The sequence below is a fragment of the Pristiophorus japonicus genome, chromosome 22 (assembly GCF_044704955.1).
Source record: "Pristiophorus japonicus isolate sPriJap1 chromosome 22, sPriJap1.hap1, whole genome shotgun sequence".
NCBI lineage: Eukaryota > Metazoa > Chordata > Chondrichthyes > Pristiophoridae > Pristiophorus > Pristiophorus japonicus.
Genome location: NC_091998.1, coordinates 12333441 through 12347509, shown reverse-complemented (window position 1 = coordinate 12347509; position 14069 = coordinate 12333441). Strand labels below are relative to the sequence as shown.

The following is a 14069-nucleotide window of genomic DNA, read 5'->3' as shown; positions in this document are numbered from 1 at the left end:
ACCAGTCGCCACATGGGACTCTGAGACAGGAACAGAGACATTGTGCGAGATTATAGCCCCGCCCTCCGCGACTGACAGCCAATGGGGAGAGCGGCCCCGCCCTCCGTGTGCTTGGCAGCCAATGGGGAGTGTGGTCCTGCCGTCCGACAGTCAATGGGGATGTGGCCCCGCCCCCTCTGATTGGCAACCAATGGGGAGAGCGGCCCCGCCCTCCGTTTGATTGACAGTCAATGGGAAGCGCTGCTTCGCCCACCCCTCTGATTCACAGCCAATGGGGAGCGTGGCCCCGCCCTCTGTGATTGCCAGCCAATGAGGAGCGCAGCCCCGCCCAACGCGTGATTGACAGGAAACGCTACTTAAGGCGCCGCCGAGCCCCGCCCTTCCCTTCCGCCTGCGAGCAGCTCTCCGCGCCAGTTTACCTCACGGTCTCTCACACACACTGAGCTCGACAACTCGGCAAACCCTCCCGCACCATGGCCGGCAACAATCCCCGGGTCTTCATGGACATCGATATCAACGGCAAAAGACTGGGCCGGATCGTGATGGCGGTGAGGAAAGCCTTGCCGCGCGCGGGCCGCCGGCCGCTGGGGGAGCTGTTCCCGGGACCAGTGCGCCTGCGCGGTCCTAGGCTGAGCCGAGACAGACCGGCCGCTGGGGGAGCTGTTCCCCCCGGACCAGTGCGCCTGCGCGGGCCAAGAGCAGCAAGGTGTGGCTCCTCTGGAATGTGTGCAGTCGCTGCAAAACTGGGTTTAAAAACTAACCGTAAGCGTGCAATACTAGACCACACTTTGGAGTCCTGTGTACATGTGTGGCTATATTCTATTCTTGGGCAGTCCCTCGGAGTCGAGGGTGACTTGTTTCCATGTTAATGAGTTCTCAGGTGTCTGATGCGGGACCTGCAGTCTGTCACAGGTGATGGGGTGCTTGGGTTGTCGTGCACTCCTTCCGCTGTTAGAGCTTGGCTTCCGCTTGCTCCCAACGAACAGCTGTTTACACTGTACATTACTGATTTGGACGAGGGGATTAAATGTAGTATCCAAATTTGCGGGTGGCAGTGTGAGCTGCGAGGAGGATGCTATGAGGCTGCAGAGCGACTTGGATAGGTTAGGTGAGTGGGCAAATGCATGACAGATGAAGTATAATGTGGATAAATGTGAGGTTATCCACTTTGGTGGTAAAAACAGAGAGACAGACTATTATCTGAATGGTGACAGATTAGGAAAAGGGGAGGTGCAAAGAGACCTGGGTGTCATGGTACATCAGTCATTGAAGGTTGGCATGCAGGTACAGCAGGCGGTTAAGAAAGGAAATGGCATGTTAGCCTTCATAGCGAGGGTATTTGAGTACAGGGGCAGGGAGGTGTTGCTACAGTTGTACAGGGCCTTGGTGAGGCCACACCCTGGAGTATTGTGTACAGTTTTGGTCTCCTAACTTGAGGAAGGACATTTTTGCTATTGAGGGAGTGCAGCGAAGGTTCACCAGACTGATTCCCAGGATGGCGGGACTGACATATCAAGAAAGACTGGATCAACTGGGCTTGTATTCACTGGAGTTCAGTAGAATGAGAGGGGATCTCATCGAAACGTTTAAAATTCTGACTGCTTCAGACAGGTTAGATGCACGAAGAATGTTCCCAATGTTGGAAGTCCAGAACCAGGGGTCACAGGCTAAGGATAAGGGGTAAGCCATTTAGGACCGAGATGAGAAACTTCTTCACCCAGAGAGTGGTGAACCTGTGGAATTCTCTACCACAGAAAGTTGTTGAGGCCAATTCACTAAATATATTCAAAGAGGAGTTATAGATGTAGTCCTTACTACTAGGGGGATCAAGGGGTATGGCGAGAAAACAAGAATGGGGTACTGAAGTTGCATGTTCAGCCATGAACTCATTGAATGGTGGTGCAGGCTCGATGGGCTGAATGGCCTACTCCTGCACCTATTTTCTATGTTTCTGTGACTCGGTGTTGGGTGTCTTCCCAGATGGTTCTCTACTTTGAGCGGCCTTGAGCCAGCGATTCCCAGATGTCGGTTGGGGGTCATTGCACTTTTTCAATGAGGCTTTGAGGGTGTTCTTGAAGCATTTCCTCTACCCACCTGGGCCTCGATTGCCGTGTCGGAGCTCTGAGTAGAGCGTTTGTTTCGGGAGTCTAGTGTCGGGCATGCGGTCAATGTGGCCCGTCCATCGGAGCTAATCGAGCGTGGTCAATGCTTCGATGCTGGGGATGTTGGCCTGAGCGAGAACATTGGCAGGATCTTGCAGAGGCAGCGTTGGTCGTACTTTCCCCAGTGCTTTGAGGTGCTTGCAGTAGATAGAACATGTCTCTATCATGTAGCAGGGTGGGTATCACTACTGCTCTGTAGACCATGAGCTTGGTGCTGAGTTTATGGTCCTTGACCGAAGGCTGCACTGGCACACTGAAGTTGGGTTGCTACTCATGAGGTAGCAACAAGAGCCATTGCAGGTGTTTTGGCTTCTTTGCACTTTTCTCCCTCTTTCCCTAATGTGTTAACAGCTTTAAAAAATAATTTGATTTCCAGTAAGTCCTGCAGTGATGCCACTGGTTTCCATTGACTCGCTGACATTGTCTTTGTGAAATGAGAGTTCCCCTCATTTGTAAGGGACCCCAGGAGTATGTTGTGAATTACAGGAATTTCCCCACACACGTTTAAGAATCACTGTTAAATGCTTATTGATCAGCTATGTGGTAAAATAATTGCAGCAGCAGTGTTGCTACAATTGTTACCGTTGCTCTGTATAAAACTTGTTCATGTGTACGTGATATGTAGCTTTTACAAGTCTTCTCAATATAATGTTTGAACAGTAATTACGGCTATGATATGAATCTGTAGTGTTTTATTATTGTACATGGTCGATATACTGAAGCTGTGCACTGTTGTCTCTTTCAGCTCAGGGCTGATGTGGTCCCAAAGACTGCAGGTAAGTCCCATAAACGAACTGTTGAGTTGAAGAAAGTCTGTCTTTTAGATCGGTGGTCTTACTCTGAATGGCTTTGTTGCAGAAAACTTCCGTGCATTGTGCACCGGGGAGAAGGGTTTTGGTTACAAGAGCTCCACATTCCACAGAATCATTCCTGACTTCATGTGTCAGGTGAGGAGCAACTTTATTTTGCGAATATTTGGGAATATCTCTGTGCCTGTTTCAGTAAATGGTCAATGACCTGCTCAACTTTCCATTGTACAGGGCGGTGACTTCACACAGCACAATGGCACGGGTGGAAAGTCCATCTACGGGACCAAGTTTGAGGATGAGAATTTCACACTGAAGCACACAGAGCCTGGTAAGTAGGATGCTTGGCATATTTGTATTGATGTGTTTCAGGGGTGGGGTGGGAAGAGTGGAGGAGGTAGGCGGAAGGGAATGTTGAGTTTGTTGGGGTGAAGGACGGTGTGGGTAGCGGGGACATGGGGACCAGATGGAAGCGGTGTGAAAAATGAGGGCTGCGAGATAGAATATTATCAAATATCATTGTATAAAATATCATTGGAGAATCCCAAGTAAATTATATCGAAGCCGAAGTCATAGCTTTTGAGACATTTCTGACAAGGTGTCATATATAAGCAACTGTTTATTTCTATATGAATAGTTCTGCAAATCAAATTGTTACTTTCAGTTTTGAGTCGTAGCTACATTTGCTACATTTTTGAACGGCATCATCTGTTCATTACACTTACTGAAAATATGACCAGTCTTTGCTGGGCTAATGTTGTTTCTAAGCTGTAGATGAGCAATATATCCATGCCTTGGGACCTTTCAGGTTTGCCCAAGTTTTGGATAAGCTGCATCTGTTGTACTTGAGGTGCCACACTTCAACTAAATGATCTCTTTTATTAAAAAGGAGGAGGAAATAGAGATCTGGTTTCTGCTGGCTTTAATTCTCATTACCTGGCTGCTCCTCTGGGTGTGTGCCAGGCATTCAGAAGTAGTTACCAATCTACAGAAATGGGTCTGGACAGAGTAGATAGAGAAACTGTTCCCCATTGGCAGAAGGGTTGAGAACCAGAGGACAAAGATTTAAGGTGATTGGTCAAATAACCAAAGGCAGCATAAGAAACTTTTTCTAACACAGCGAGTGGTTAGTATTTGGAATGCACTGGCAGAAGAGATAGTGGAGGCAGACTCGGTCACTGCTTTCAAAAGGGTGTTGCACACACACCTCAGAAAATAATTTGCAGGGCTGAAGTGCTCTTGCAGAGAGCTGGCATGGGCTCTACGGGCCAAATAGTCGTCTTCTGTGCTGTAACCAATGTATGATGATCTGACTGTTTAAAAGTACCTGAGTTGTGGTCTTAAGCGGTTGTCATTTTTAAACACAACGCCATCTTCACTAAACATCACAACAGTGCTGTACGTCAGCCTTGCATGTGAGAACCATTATTGGGGATCAATTAGTGGATTAGTGGGTGTTTACCTGGGAAGTGCAGTTATGATGATATAGTGAAAATATTCACCAATGTGATTTTTGATTAGCAAACAAAAGCAATTGTTAAAACTAAATCTTTACCGATAACAACCTGGGCCTTTATGCTAGCAATAAGGGAGAAGAATACATTATAGGCAGTACCTCAATCAAGGAAGACTTGCTTCCACATATATATATATAAAAAGTGCGTTCTCATGTGGCTGTACAGTCCAATTCAGGAATTAGTCTCTGTCCCACCTGTGACAGAGTCGTTGAAGGAACGGGTGGATGGGGAGTCCGGTTTGCCGCACGTTCCTTCCGCTGCCTGCGCATGTTTTCTGCATGCTTTCTGTGAAGAAACTCAAGGTGCTCAGCGCCCTCCTGGATGCTCTTCCTCCACATAGGGCAGTCTTTGGCCAGGGACTCCCAGATGTCGGTGGGGATGTTGCACTTTATCAAGGAGGCTTTGAGGGTGTCTTGAAACATTTCCTCTGCCCACCAGGGGATCGTCTGCCGTGTCAGAGTTCCAAGTAGAGCGCTTGCTTTGGGAGTCTTGTCCGGCATGCAGAAAGTGTGGCCCGCCAAACGGAGCTGGTAGAGTGTGGTCAGTGCTTCGATGCTGGAGATGTTGGCCTGATCGAGAGCACTGGTGGTTGGTGCGTCTATCCTCCCAGAGGATTTGCAAGATCTTGCGGAGACAGCGTTGGTATTTTTCCAGCGATTTGAGGTGCCTACTGTATATGGTCCACGTCTGAGCCATATAGGAGGGAGGGTATTACTACAGCTCTGTAAACATAGAAACATAGAAGATAGGTGCAGGAGTAGGCCATTCGGCTCTTCGAGCCTGCACCACCATTCAATAAGATCATGGCTGATCATTCACCCTCAGTTTCCCTTTCCTGCTTTCTCTCCATACCCCTTGATCCCTTTAGCCGTAAGGACCATATCTAACTCCCTCTTGAATATAGCCAATGAGCTGCCATCAACAACACTCTGCGGTAGGGAATTCCACAGGTTAACAACTGAGTGAAGTTTCTCCTCAGCTCAGTCCTAAATGGCTTACCCCTTATCCTTAGACTATGTCCCCTGGTTCTGGACTTCCCCAACATCGGGAACATTCTTCCTGCATCTAACCTGTCCAGTCCCATCTGAATTTTATATGTTTGAGATCCCCTCTGATCCTTCTAAACTCCAGTGAATATAGGCCCAGTCGATTCAGTCCCTCCTCATATGTCAGTCCTGCCATCCTGGGAATCCGTCTGGTGAACCTTCGCTGCACTCCCTCAATAGCAAGAACGTTCTTCCTTAGATTAGGAGACCAAAACTGAACACAAGTTCCAGGTGAGGCCTCACTAAGGCCCTGTAGAAGTGCAGTAAGACCTCCCTGCTCCTATACTCAAATCCCCTAGCTATGAAGGCCAATATACCATATGCTGCCTTCACCGCCTGCTGTACCTGCATGCCAATTTTCAGTGACTGATATACCATAACACCCAGCTCCCCTTTTCCTAATCTGCCATCATTCAGATAATCTGCCTTCGTGTTTTTGCCCCCAAAGTGGATAACCTCACATTTATCCACCTTATACTGCATCTGCCATGCATTTGCCCACTCACCTAACCTGTCCAAGTCACCCTGCAGCCTTTTAGCATCCTCCTCACAGCTCACACCGCCACCAAGCTTAGTGTCATCTGCAAACTTGGAGATATTACACTCAATTCCCTCATCCAAATCATTAATGTATATTGTAAATAGCTGGGGTCCCAGCACTGAGCCCTGCGGCACCCCACTAGTCACTGCCTGCCATTCTGAAAAGGACCTGTTTATCCTGACTCTGCTTCCTGTCTGCCAACCAGTTCTCTATCCATGTCAGTACATTACCCCCAGTAACGTGTGCTTTCATTTTGCACGCCAATATTTTGTGTGGGATCTTGTCAAAAGCCTTTTGAAAGTCTAAGTGCACCACATTCACCGTGTTCTCCCTTGTCCACTCTACCAGTTACATCCTCAAAAAAAATTCTAGATGATTTGTCAAGCAGGATTTCCCTTTCATAAATCCATGCTAACTTGGATCGATCCTGTCACTGCTTTCCAAATATGCTGCTATTTCGTCTTTAATAATTGATTCCAACATTTTCCCCACTGCTGATGTCTATAATTGCCTTCTCCCTCCCTCCCTTAAAAAGTGGTGTTACATTAGCTACCCTCCAATCCATACGAACCGATCGATAGACTGTTGGAAAATTATCACCAATGCATCCACTATTTCTAGAGCTACTTCCTTAAGTACTCTGGGATGCAGACTATCAGGCCCCGGGGATTTATCGACCTTCAATCCCATCAATTTCTCGTCTAATAAGAATTTCCTTCAGTTCCTCCTTGCTAGACCCTCGGTCCCTTTGTATTTCCGGAAGGTTATTTGTGTCTTCCTTCGTGAAGACAGAACCGAAGTATTTGCTTAACTGGTCCACCATTTCTTTGTTCCCCATTATAAATTCACCTGAATCTGACTGCAAGGGACCTACATTTGTCTTCACTAATCTTTTTCTCTTCCCATATCTATAGAAGCTTTTGCAGTCAGTTTTTATGTTCCCAGCAAGCTTCCCCTCGTACTCTATTTTTCCCCTCCTAATTAAACCTTTTGTCATCCTCTGCTGTATTATAAAATTCTTCCAGTCCTCAGGTTTGCTGCTATTTCTGGCAAATTTATATGCCTCTTCCTTGGATTTAATGCTATCCTTAATTTCCCTTGTTAGCCACGGTTGAGCCACCTTCCCCATTTTATTTTTACTCCAGACAGGGATGTACAATTGTTGAAGTTCATCCATGTGATCTTTAAATGTTTGCCATTGCCTATCCACCGTCAACCCTTTAAGAATCACTCGCCATCTATTCTAGCCAATTCACGTCTCATACCATCGAAGTTACCTTTCCTTAAGTTCAGGACCCGAGTCTCTGAATTAACTGTCACTCTCCATCTTAAGGAATTCTACCATATTTTGGTCACTCTTCTTCAAGGGGCCTCTTACAACAAGATTGCTAATTATTCCTTTCTCAAAACACATCACCCAGTCTAGGATGGCCAGCCCTATCGTTGGCTCCTCGACATATTGGTCTAGAAAACCATCCCTAATGCACTCCAGGAAATCTTCCTCCACCGCATTGCTACCAGTTTGGTTAGCCCAATCAATATGTAGATTAAAGTCGCCTATGATGACTGCTGTCCCTTTATTGCATGCATCCCTAATTTCTTGCTTGATGCTGTTCCCAACCTCACTACTGTTTGGTGGTCTGTACACAACTCCCACTAGCGTATTCTGTAGCTCCACCCATACCGATTCCACATCATCCAAGCTAATGTCCTTCCTTACTATTGCATTAATTTCCTCTTTAACCAGCAACGCCACCCTGCCTCCTGTTCCTTTCTGTCTATCCTTCCTAAATGTTGAATACCCCTGGATGTTGAGCCTTGGTCACCCTGGAGTCTTGTCTACGTGATGCCAATTGCATCATATCCGTTGACTGCTATCTACGCAGTTAATTCGTCCACTTTATTGCGAATGCTCAGAGCCTTCAGGCTTGACTTTTTAACACCCTTTGCCCTTTTAGAATTTTGCTGTAATGTGGTCCTCTTTGCTTTTTGCCTTGGGTTTCTCTGCCCACCACTTTTACTATTCTCCTTTCTATCTTTTGCTTCTGCCCCAATTCTACTTCCCTCTGTTTCCCTGCATAGGTTCCCATCCCCCTGCCACATTAGTTTAACCCCTCCCCAACAGCACAAGCAAATATTCCCCCTAGGACACTGGTTCCGATCCTGCCCAGGTGTAGACCGTCCGGTTTGTACTGGTCCCACCTCCCCCAGAACCGGTTCCAATGTCCCAGGAATTTGAATCCCTCCCTTGTGCATCACTCCTCAAGCCACGTATTCACTGAGCAATCCTGCAATTCCTACTCTGACTAGCACGTGGCACTGGTAACAATCCTGAGATTACTACTTTTGAGGTCCTACTTTTTAATTTAGCTCCTAGCCCATTAATTTGGCAACAACAATGCTAAAGGTTACTTACTGATAAAGAAAAAGAAAAACTACTCACCAATCACTTACCTCCTTGACTGTGATGTCACCTTTTGATTTCTTTCTACTTTTTTGCCTTCTCTCCCTGCTGCAGCTGCACCAGCTGGCCTTTTATAGGCCGCTCCGACGTCCCCGTAAGCTTGGTGCCAGATTTGAGGTCCTGGTCTTCAAACACTACCGAAGGCTGCGCTGGCGCACTGGAGGCAGTGTTGGACCTAGACATCGATGTCTGCCCTTGTTGATAGTAGGCTCTCGGTATGGAAGGTGGTCCACTTTGTCCAATTTTGATGTGGATTTTGATGACTGGGGAGCAGTGCTGTGTGGCAGGGGTCAGGTTGGTGGAGGACCTTTGTCTTACAGATGTTTAGTGTAAGGCCCATGCTTTCTTATGCCTCGGTCAAGATGTTGACGATGGCTTGGAGTTCAGCCTCTGCACAGATGCAAGCGCATCCACGTATTGTAGTTTGATGACCGAAGATCTAGTCTGGAGGCGACTACGGTTGAACAGGTTTCCACTGGTTCTATAGCTTAGTTCCACTCCAGCAGGGAACTTGTTGGGCGTGAGATGGAGCATTGCAGCGAGGAAGATTAAGAGGGTTGGCATGATGACTCAGCCCTGCTTCACCCCGGTCCGAACTTGGATTGGGTCTGTGGTGGATCCATTGGTCAGGATCACTGCTTGGATGTCGTCGTGGAGCAGGTGGAGGATGTCGACAACCTTTTGGGGGCAGCTGAAATGGAGAAGGATGCTCCATAGTCCCTCGCGGTTAAGTGTCAAAGGCCTTTGTGAGGTCAAAGGCGGCCATGTACAAGGGTTGGTGCTGTTCCCTGCATTTCTCTTGCACCATGACGATCGTGTCCGTTGTACCCCGTAGTGGATGGAGTCCACATTGTGACTCTGCGAGAAGCTCCTCAGCCACAGGGAGAAGGCGGTTGAGGAGGATTCTAGCGATGACTTTCCCAGTGGCCGACAACAGGATGATTTCTCTGCAGTTGCCACAGTCGGACTTGCCTCCCCCTTTTAAAGATGGTTATTATAACGGCATATCTTAGATCTCTAGGTATGCACTCCTCCTTCCAGATGAGCGAGATGAGGTCATGCATTCACACCAATAGTGCCTCTCCAGCATACTTTAGTGCCTCAGCAGGGATTCCATCTGCTCCTGATGCTTTGTTCTTGAGCTGACAGATGGCCTTTTCTACCTCGTGCAGGGCTGGGGTTTTGCTGAGATGGTGGCGGATAGCATGCTGCGGGCTGGAGTCGGACACTCGTGTCAGACGGAGTCTCAATTAAGGAGATCTTCGAATTACTCCTTTCAACAGGCCCTGACTGCCTCGGTGTCCTTGATGTGTGTCTCCCCATTCTTGGCCAGCAGTGGGGTGGGGCCTTGGGTGCGAGGGCTGTGGGTGGACTTAACTGCGGTGAAGAATCGTTGCACATCATGGCTGTCGGCCAACTGCTGAATCTCCTGTGCTTTCTCCACCCACCATCTATTCTTTAGATTGCGTGTTTTTTATTGAACCTCGGCCTTCAGCTGTCCGTAGAGCTGCTTTGCTGCTCCCGAGTTGGGTTGTTGCTTTAGGTTCAGAAATGCTCTGCGCTTGCGGTTTATTAGCTCTTGGATCTCCTGCTCATTCTCATCAGACCAGTTCTGGTGTTTCCTGGTTGAATGACCGAGCGCCTCTTCGCAGGCACTGGTTATGGTGGCCTGGAGGGCAGACCAAGTGCTGTGGATATTCTGCATCTTGGTCATTGGGGGTTGCCAGTTTGGCAGTGAGACGCTGGCTGTATAGGGCTCTCAACTGGGTCTTTGAGTGCCCCGACGTTGATTTTTCTGCGGCATTGCTTTTGTTGCCGCCTTCGCTTTGGGGCTATATTAATGTTGATGACGGAATGGATTAGGCGATGGTCCGTCCAGCAGTCGTTGACTTCTGTCATGGCGCAGGTGATGTGTGCGTCCCTCGCTCGGACGATGACTTAGTCGAGCAGGTGCCATTGCGTGGAGCGATTGTGTTGCCACGATGCCTTGTACTTGTCCTTCTGGAGAAACACTGTTGATGACACTGTTGTGTTCCAGGATTTTGTCAGGAGCAAGGTACCGCTGGAGTTGGCTTTCCCTAACCCTACGCCTCCCCAGAGGTCTATATCCGTACAATACGGATGACAGAATCCATAATGTAGCTGTGGAGGAATGTGTTGCTTGGCTGCTTCTGTTGCATTTCTACTCGCTTTCAAAATTGCCTCCAAACCTACCTCGGTCACCTTCAGTCATCTCTCCCTCCCAACTTGTCTCACCCTGTTCTTTCTCCCAGGCCCAGAAATGCATTTTAACATTTTCATTACATGAAAGGCACCACCTAAGTGCAAGTTATACAGGAGAGGACGCTGAACATATTTATGGAATGTTTACTACTTGTCACCTTACTGTTGCAGGTATCCTGTCCATGGCCAATGCTGGGCCAAATACGAATGGATCCCAGTTTTTTTTATGCACTGCAAAAACTTCGTGGTAAGTGTATGGTGACTTAGTATTCTCTCTCCATGATTCACTGCACGATTCTGTGGTCACTAATGTCTGTTGTTGAATCTTGAAGGTTGGATGGAAAGCATGTTGTATTTGGATCTGTGACAGAGGGGTATGATGAAGTTGTGAAGAAGATGGAAGCGTTGGGCGATTCAAGTGGCAAAACCAAAAAAAAAGTTACCATCGCTGATTGTGGACAGCTGGACTAATTATTTTTCCAAATGAAATTATAGAATTTAAATAAAACTTGATCACTTGCATTTCTAGTTTTTTTTGCTTTGCACTGTAGTATTTCATATTAATGACTAATTGCTTAAGATCACTGTATTCTCTCAGCTGAATTCAACTCAAATGTGTCAAACAGGCAGATAACCTGAGGAGCGTCACTTGAGAAAAAGGTTCTCCAAGTTTAAAAAAAATTTTATTCTTTGGATATGGGTGTCGCTAGCAAGGTCAGAAGGTGATGGTGGAACTGCCATCTTGAATTGCTGCAATCAAGTACTCCCTACTGTTGGGTAGGGAGATCTGGGATTTTGACCCAGCTACTGTGAAGTATAACAGTGGTATATGTCCAAGTGAGGATGATGTGATGTGCAGGGAAAAGTGGAGGTGATGGTGTTCCCAGACTCCTGCTGCCCATGTATTTATTTTTTAGAGATTGTGGGTCCGGGAGGTGTTGTTGCAGAAGCCTTGGTGTATTGCAGTCAATCCTATGGCTAACACACACTAGCCACAGTGTGCTGGCAGCAGAGTGAGTGAGTGGATATTTAAAGTGCTGGGGCGGCAGCCTATTAAATAAGACTGCTTTATCCTGGTTGGTGTCGAGCTTCTTTAGTATTGCAGCTGTACCTATCCAGGGGAGGTTAGGAAATTGGCTGAGTGGCAGGAGACAGTGAGTAAGGATATTGGGCGGGTACACAAAGATGGAAACATAAAATTACAAAGATTAAGTGAGCAAAACTGGAAAATGGATTTCAACATAGGCAAGCGTGAGGTCATTCATGTTGGACCAAAAAAGGATAGATCAGTGTGCTTTCTGAATGGTGGAAAGCTAGAAACAGTGGTGGTCCACATACATGGATCATTAAAATGTCATGGACAAGTACAGAAAATAATAAAAGGCTTGACTCTATGATGCATTTGGCTTCAAGCCCAGATCCGAGCTAAATGCCTGGTGTTCAATGCCATTTGCCAGCCAGTCCTTCATTATTGGCATCTGTTCTTCTCAACACTGTCTACCTGTTTTTGGTGTACATGGGATATTTGACACAGACAGGCCATTTGTCCCAGTCAGTCCATGCTGGTCTTTATGCTCCACTCGAGTCTCCTGTCTTTCCTCATCTGGTTTGATGATGGAACCAACGTTTTGGCAACTGGATCCTACTGTGATAGTTGGTGAACCTTCACTCCCCAATGCTGAGTGGTGTAGGTAGACAGACCCTGGACTTGCGGTAGAACATAGAACCAAATATTCTCTTTTAATTGGCGTAGCAACAGCAGGTATAATGGTAGACACAAACACCGAGGCAGTTGCAGACGGTCTTCGAGGCAATAATGGGATTGGAGGGAAAGGCAGCGGAGGCACCAAATCCATTTGTGCAGGAGAAATGTGATTATTGGTGTATGGGGAGGGATGGATTTTCTGGTATCTGTACGTTCAATGATTTTTGTTTCAATTGGGGGGGGGGGGGGGGCATTCAATTGGTTATTGGGGGCTCCCAATTTTATGTAATTACGTTGTCCATATACTAGTCATGGCACATGGATGTAGATCCTACGGAAGGGTTAGACATGCACGACCCACATTACCGTGCATGAGCTGGGGTCGTCTTCACCACTGACCATGTGGTGTGTCAGGTGCTTCATTAGCCTGCAAGCTTCAATGGCATATGGGTAAGTGCTGCTTGGCGCATAATATCCGGCAGATGAGAAATGCTCCGGTTTGATCCCCATTCTGTGCTCAGCTGCTGTTCGGCAGTGGGGTTTATGCAATTATGCTAGAGGCCAGATGGAATCAGCTAGATTTCCTGCAACTGTCTGTTCGAGGACCGACCAACATGACGGATGGGTATTTCAGGCAGCACTTTCAGTACAGGAGGGAAGGTACTTTTGGGATTGTCTCTAGGGCAGAATCTGAGAGTTCTCCAATTTGTTTGAAGACAATCAAGAGTTTAGGACTTGTGCTCACTGAAGCACGAATTCTCACTTCATTTAGATGCTAGACAATGGATGGATTTGATGATTTCAAGCTGCTGTCTATTGCTGCAGTGACCGTATTGTAATGCTCAGGGGAACAAATATCATCCTCCTTTCTTTCCCCCCCCCCCTTGCAGTGCATCAGAGTCAGACTCCAGTGTTGGACACCCTGGAGGTGTATGTTGGACAACGTGGAGAGTTAAAGGATTGACAGTTGAACCTCTTGGTATCATGGAGCAATAGACATTCCATTATAAACAGGGTGGCTTGGAAGTATCAGGAAAGCATAGCTTCTCTTTTGATGTATATAAAATGCCTGTGCAAGGAGCAAGTGACAGTAATGGTATCAGGGGCTGGGGTAATAACCACAGGTAGAGGTATCCCTCAGCCAGTGGATGGCACTCCTTGTAGCATGCTTGAAATCAATCAGCTTTTATTAACTATCTTGTAGATCTTATTTTCAATCTTCAATTGCAAGCATCATTTGTGAAGCACTTGTTCAGCTTCCCCAGCAGTAGTTGGGGATATAACCTATAAACAGATACTGCATTCATTGTGGTACTGTAGTATTGCAAGCTAGGAAAAGATTTAACTTGCAGCCTAGGAGAGGTGGTGTTATCCAGAGAAGATCAAATATCTGAAATTGGAAAGGCCTCATCTGCAGTGATCAGCCCTATATGAACCTGCCCTTTTGCAGTGTATGAAGGATGTTTCCTTTTAAATAATGGCCAAGACCCTACAAGGCAGCTAATCTACATTCTCTTTCCTAATATGGTGGCACATTATTTTGGGAGAGGGAAACCACTTTTCTCTCAGCATCCTCTCCTGAAAGTGATGTCAGACCTCTGTTAC

The 14069-nt window shown here is 47.0% G+C and overlaps 1 protein-coding gene across 1 annotated transcript; it reads left to right on the top strand.

Annotated features, from left to right (window-relative positions):
- The first annotated feature begins 366 nt into the window (after positions 1 to 366).
- On the top strand, positions 367 to 11281 carry LOC139234860 (peptidyl-prolyl cis-trans isomerase-like). The gene is made up of 6 exons (XM_070865633.1): positions 367 to 548; positions 2908 to 2938; positions 3021 to 3109; positions 3203 to 3299; positions 10931 to 11006; positions 11092 to 11281. Exons 1-6 carry the CDS (start codon positions 474 to 476, stop codon positions 11228 to 11230), a joined length of 507 nt encoding a protein of 168 aa, XP_070721734.1. The 5' UTR covers positions 367 to 473; the 3' UTR covers positions 11231 to 11281.
- The last annotated feature ends 2788 nt before the right edge of the window (positions 11282 to 14069 follow it).

What these genes read in the sequence shown, in the direction of transcription:
- LOC139234860 (XM_070865633.1), top strand. Translation starts at nt 474, where the DNA reads ATGGCCGGCAACAATCCCCGGGTCTTCATGGACATCGATATCAACGGC. An exon ending in TTCCTGACTTCATGTGTCAG is followed by an intron (nt 3,110 to 3,202) that starts GTGAGGAGCAAC and finishes TCCATTGTACAG; the next exon opens with GGCGGTGACTTCACACAGCA. An exon ending in ACTGAAGCACACAGAGCCTG is followed by an intron (nt 3,300 to 10,930) that starts GTAAGTAGGATG and finishes TTACTGTTGCAG; the next exon opens with GTATCCTGTCCATGGCCAAT.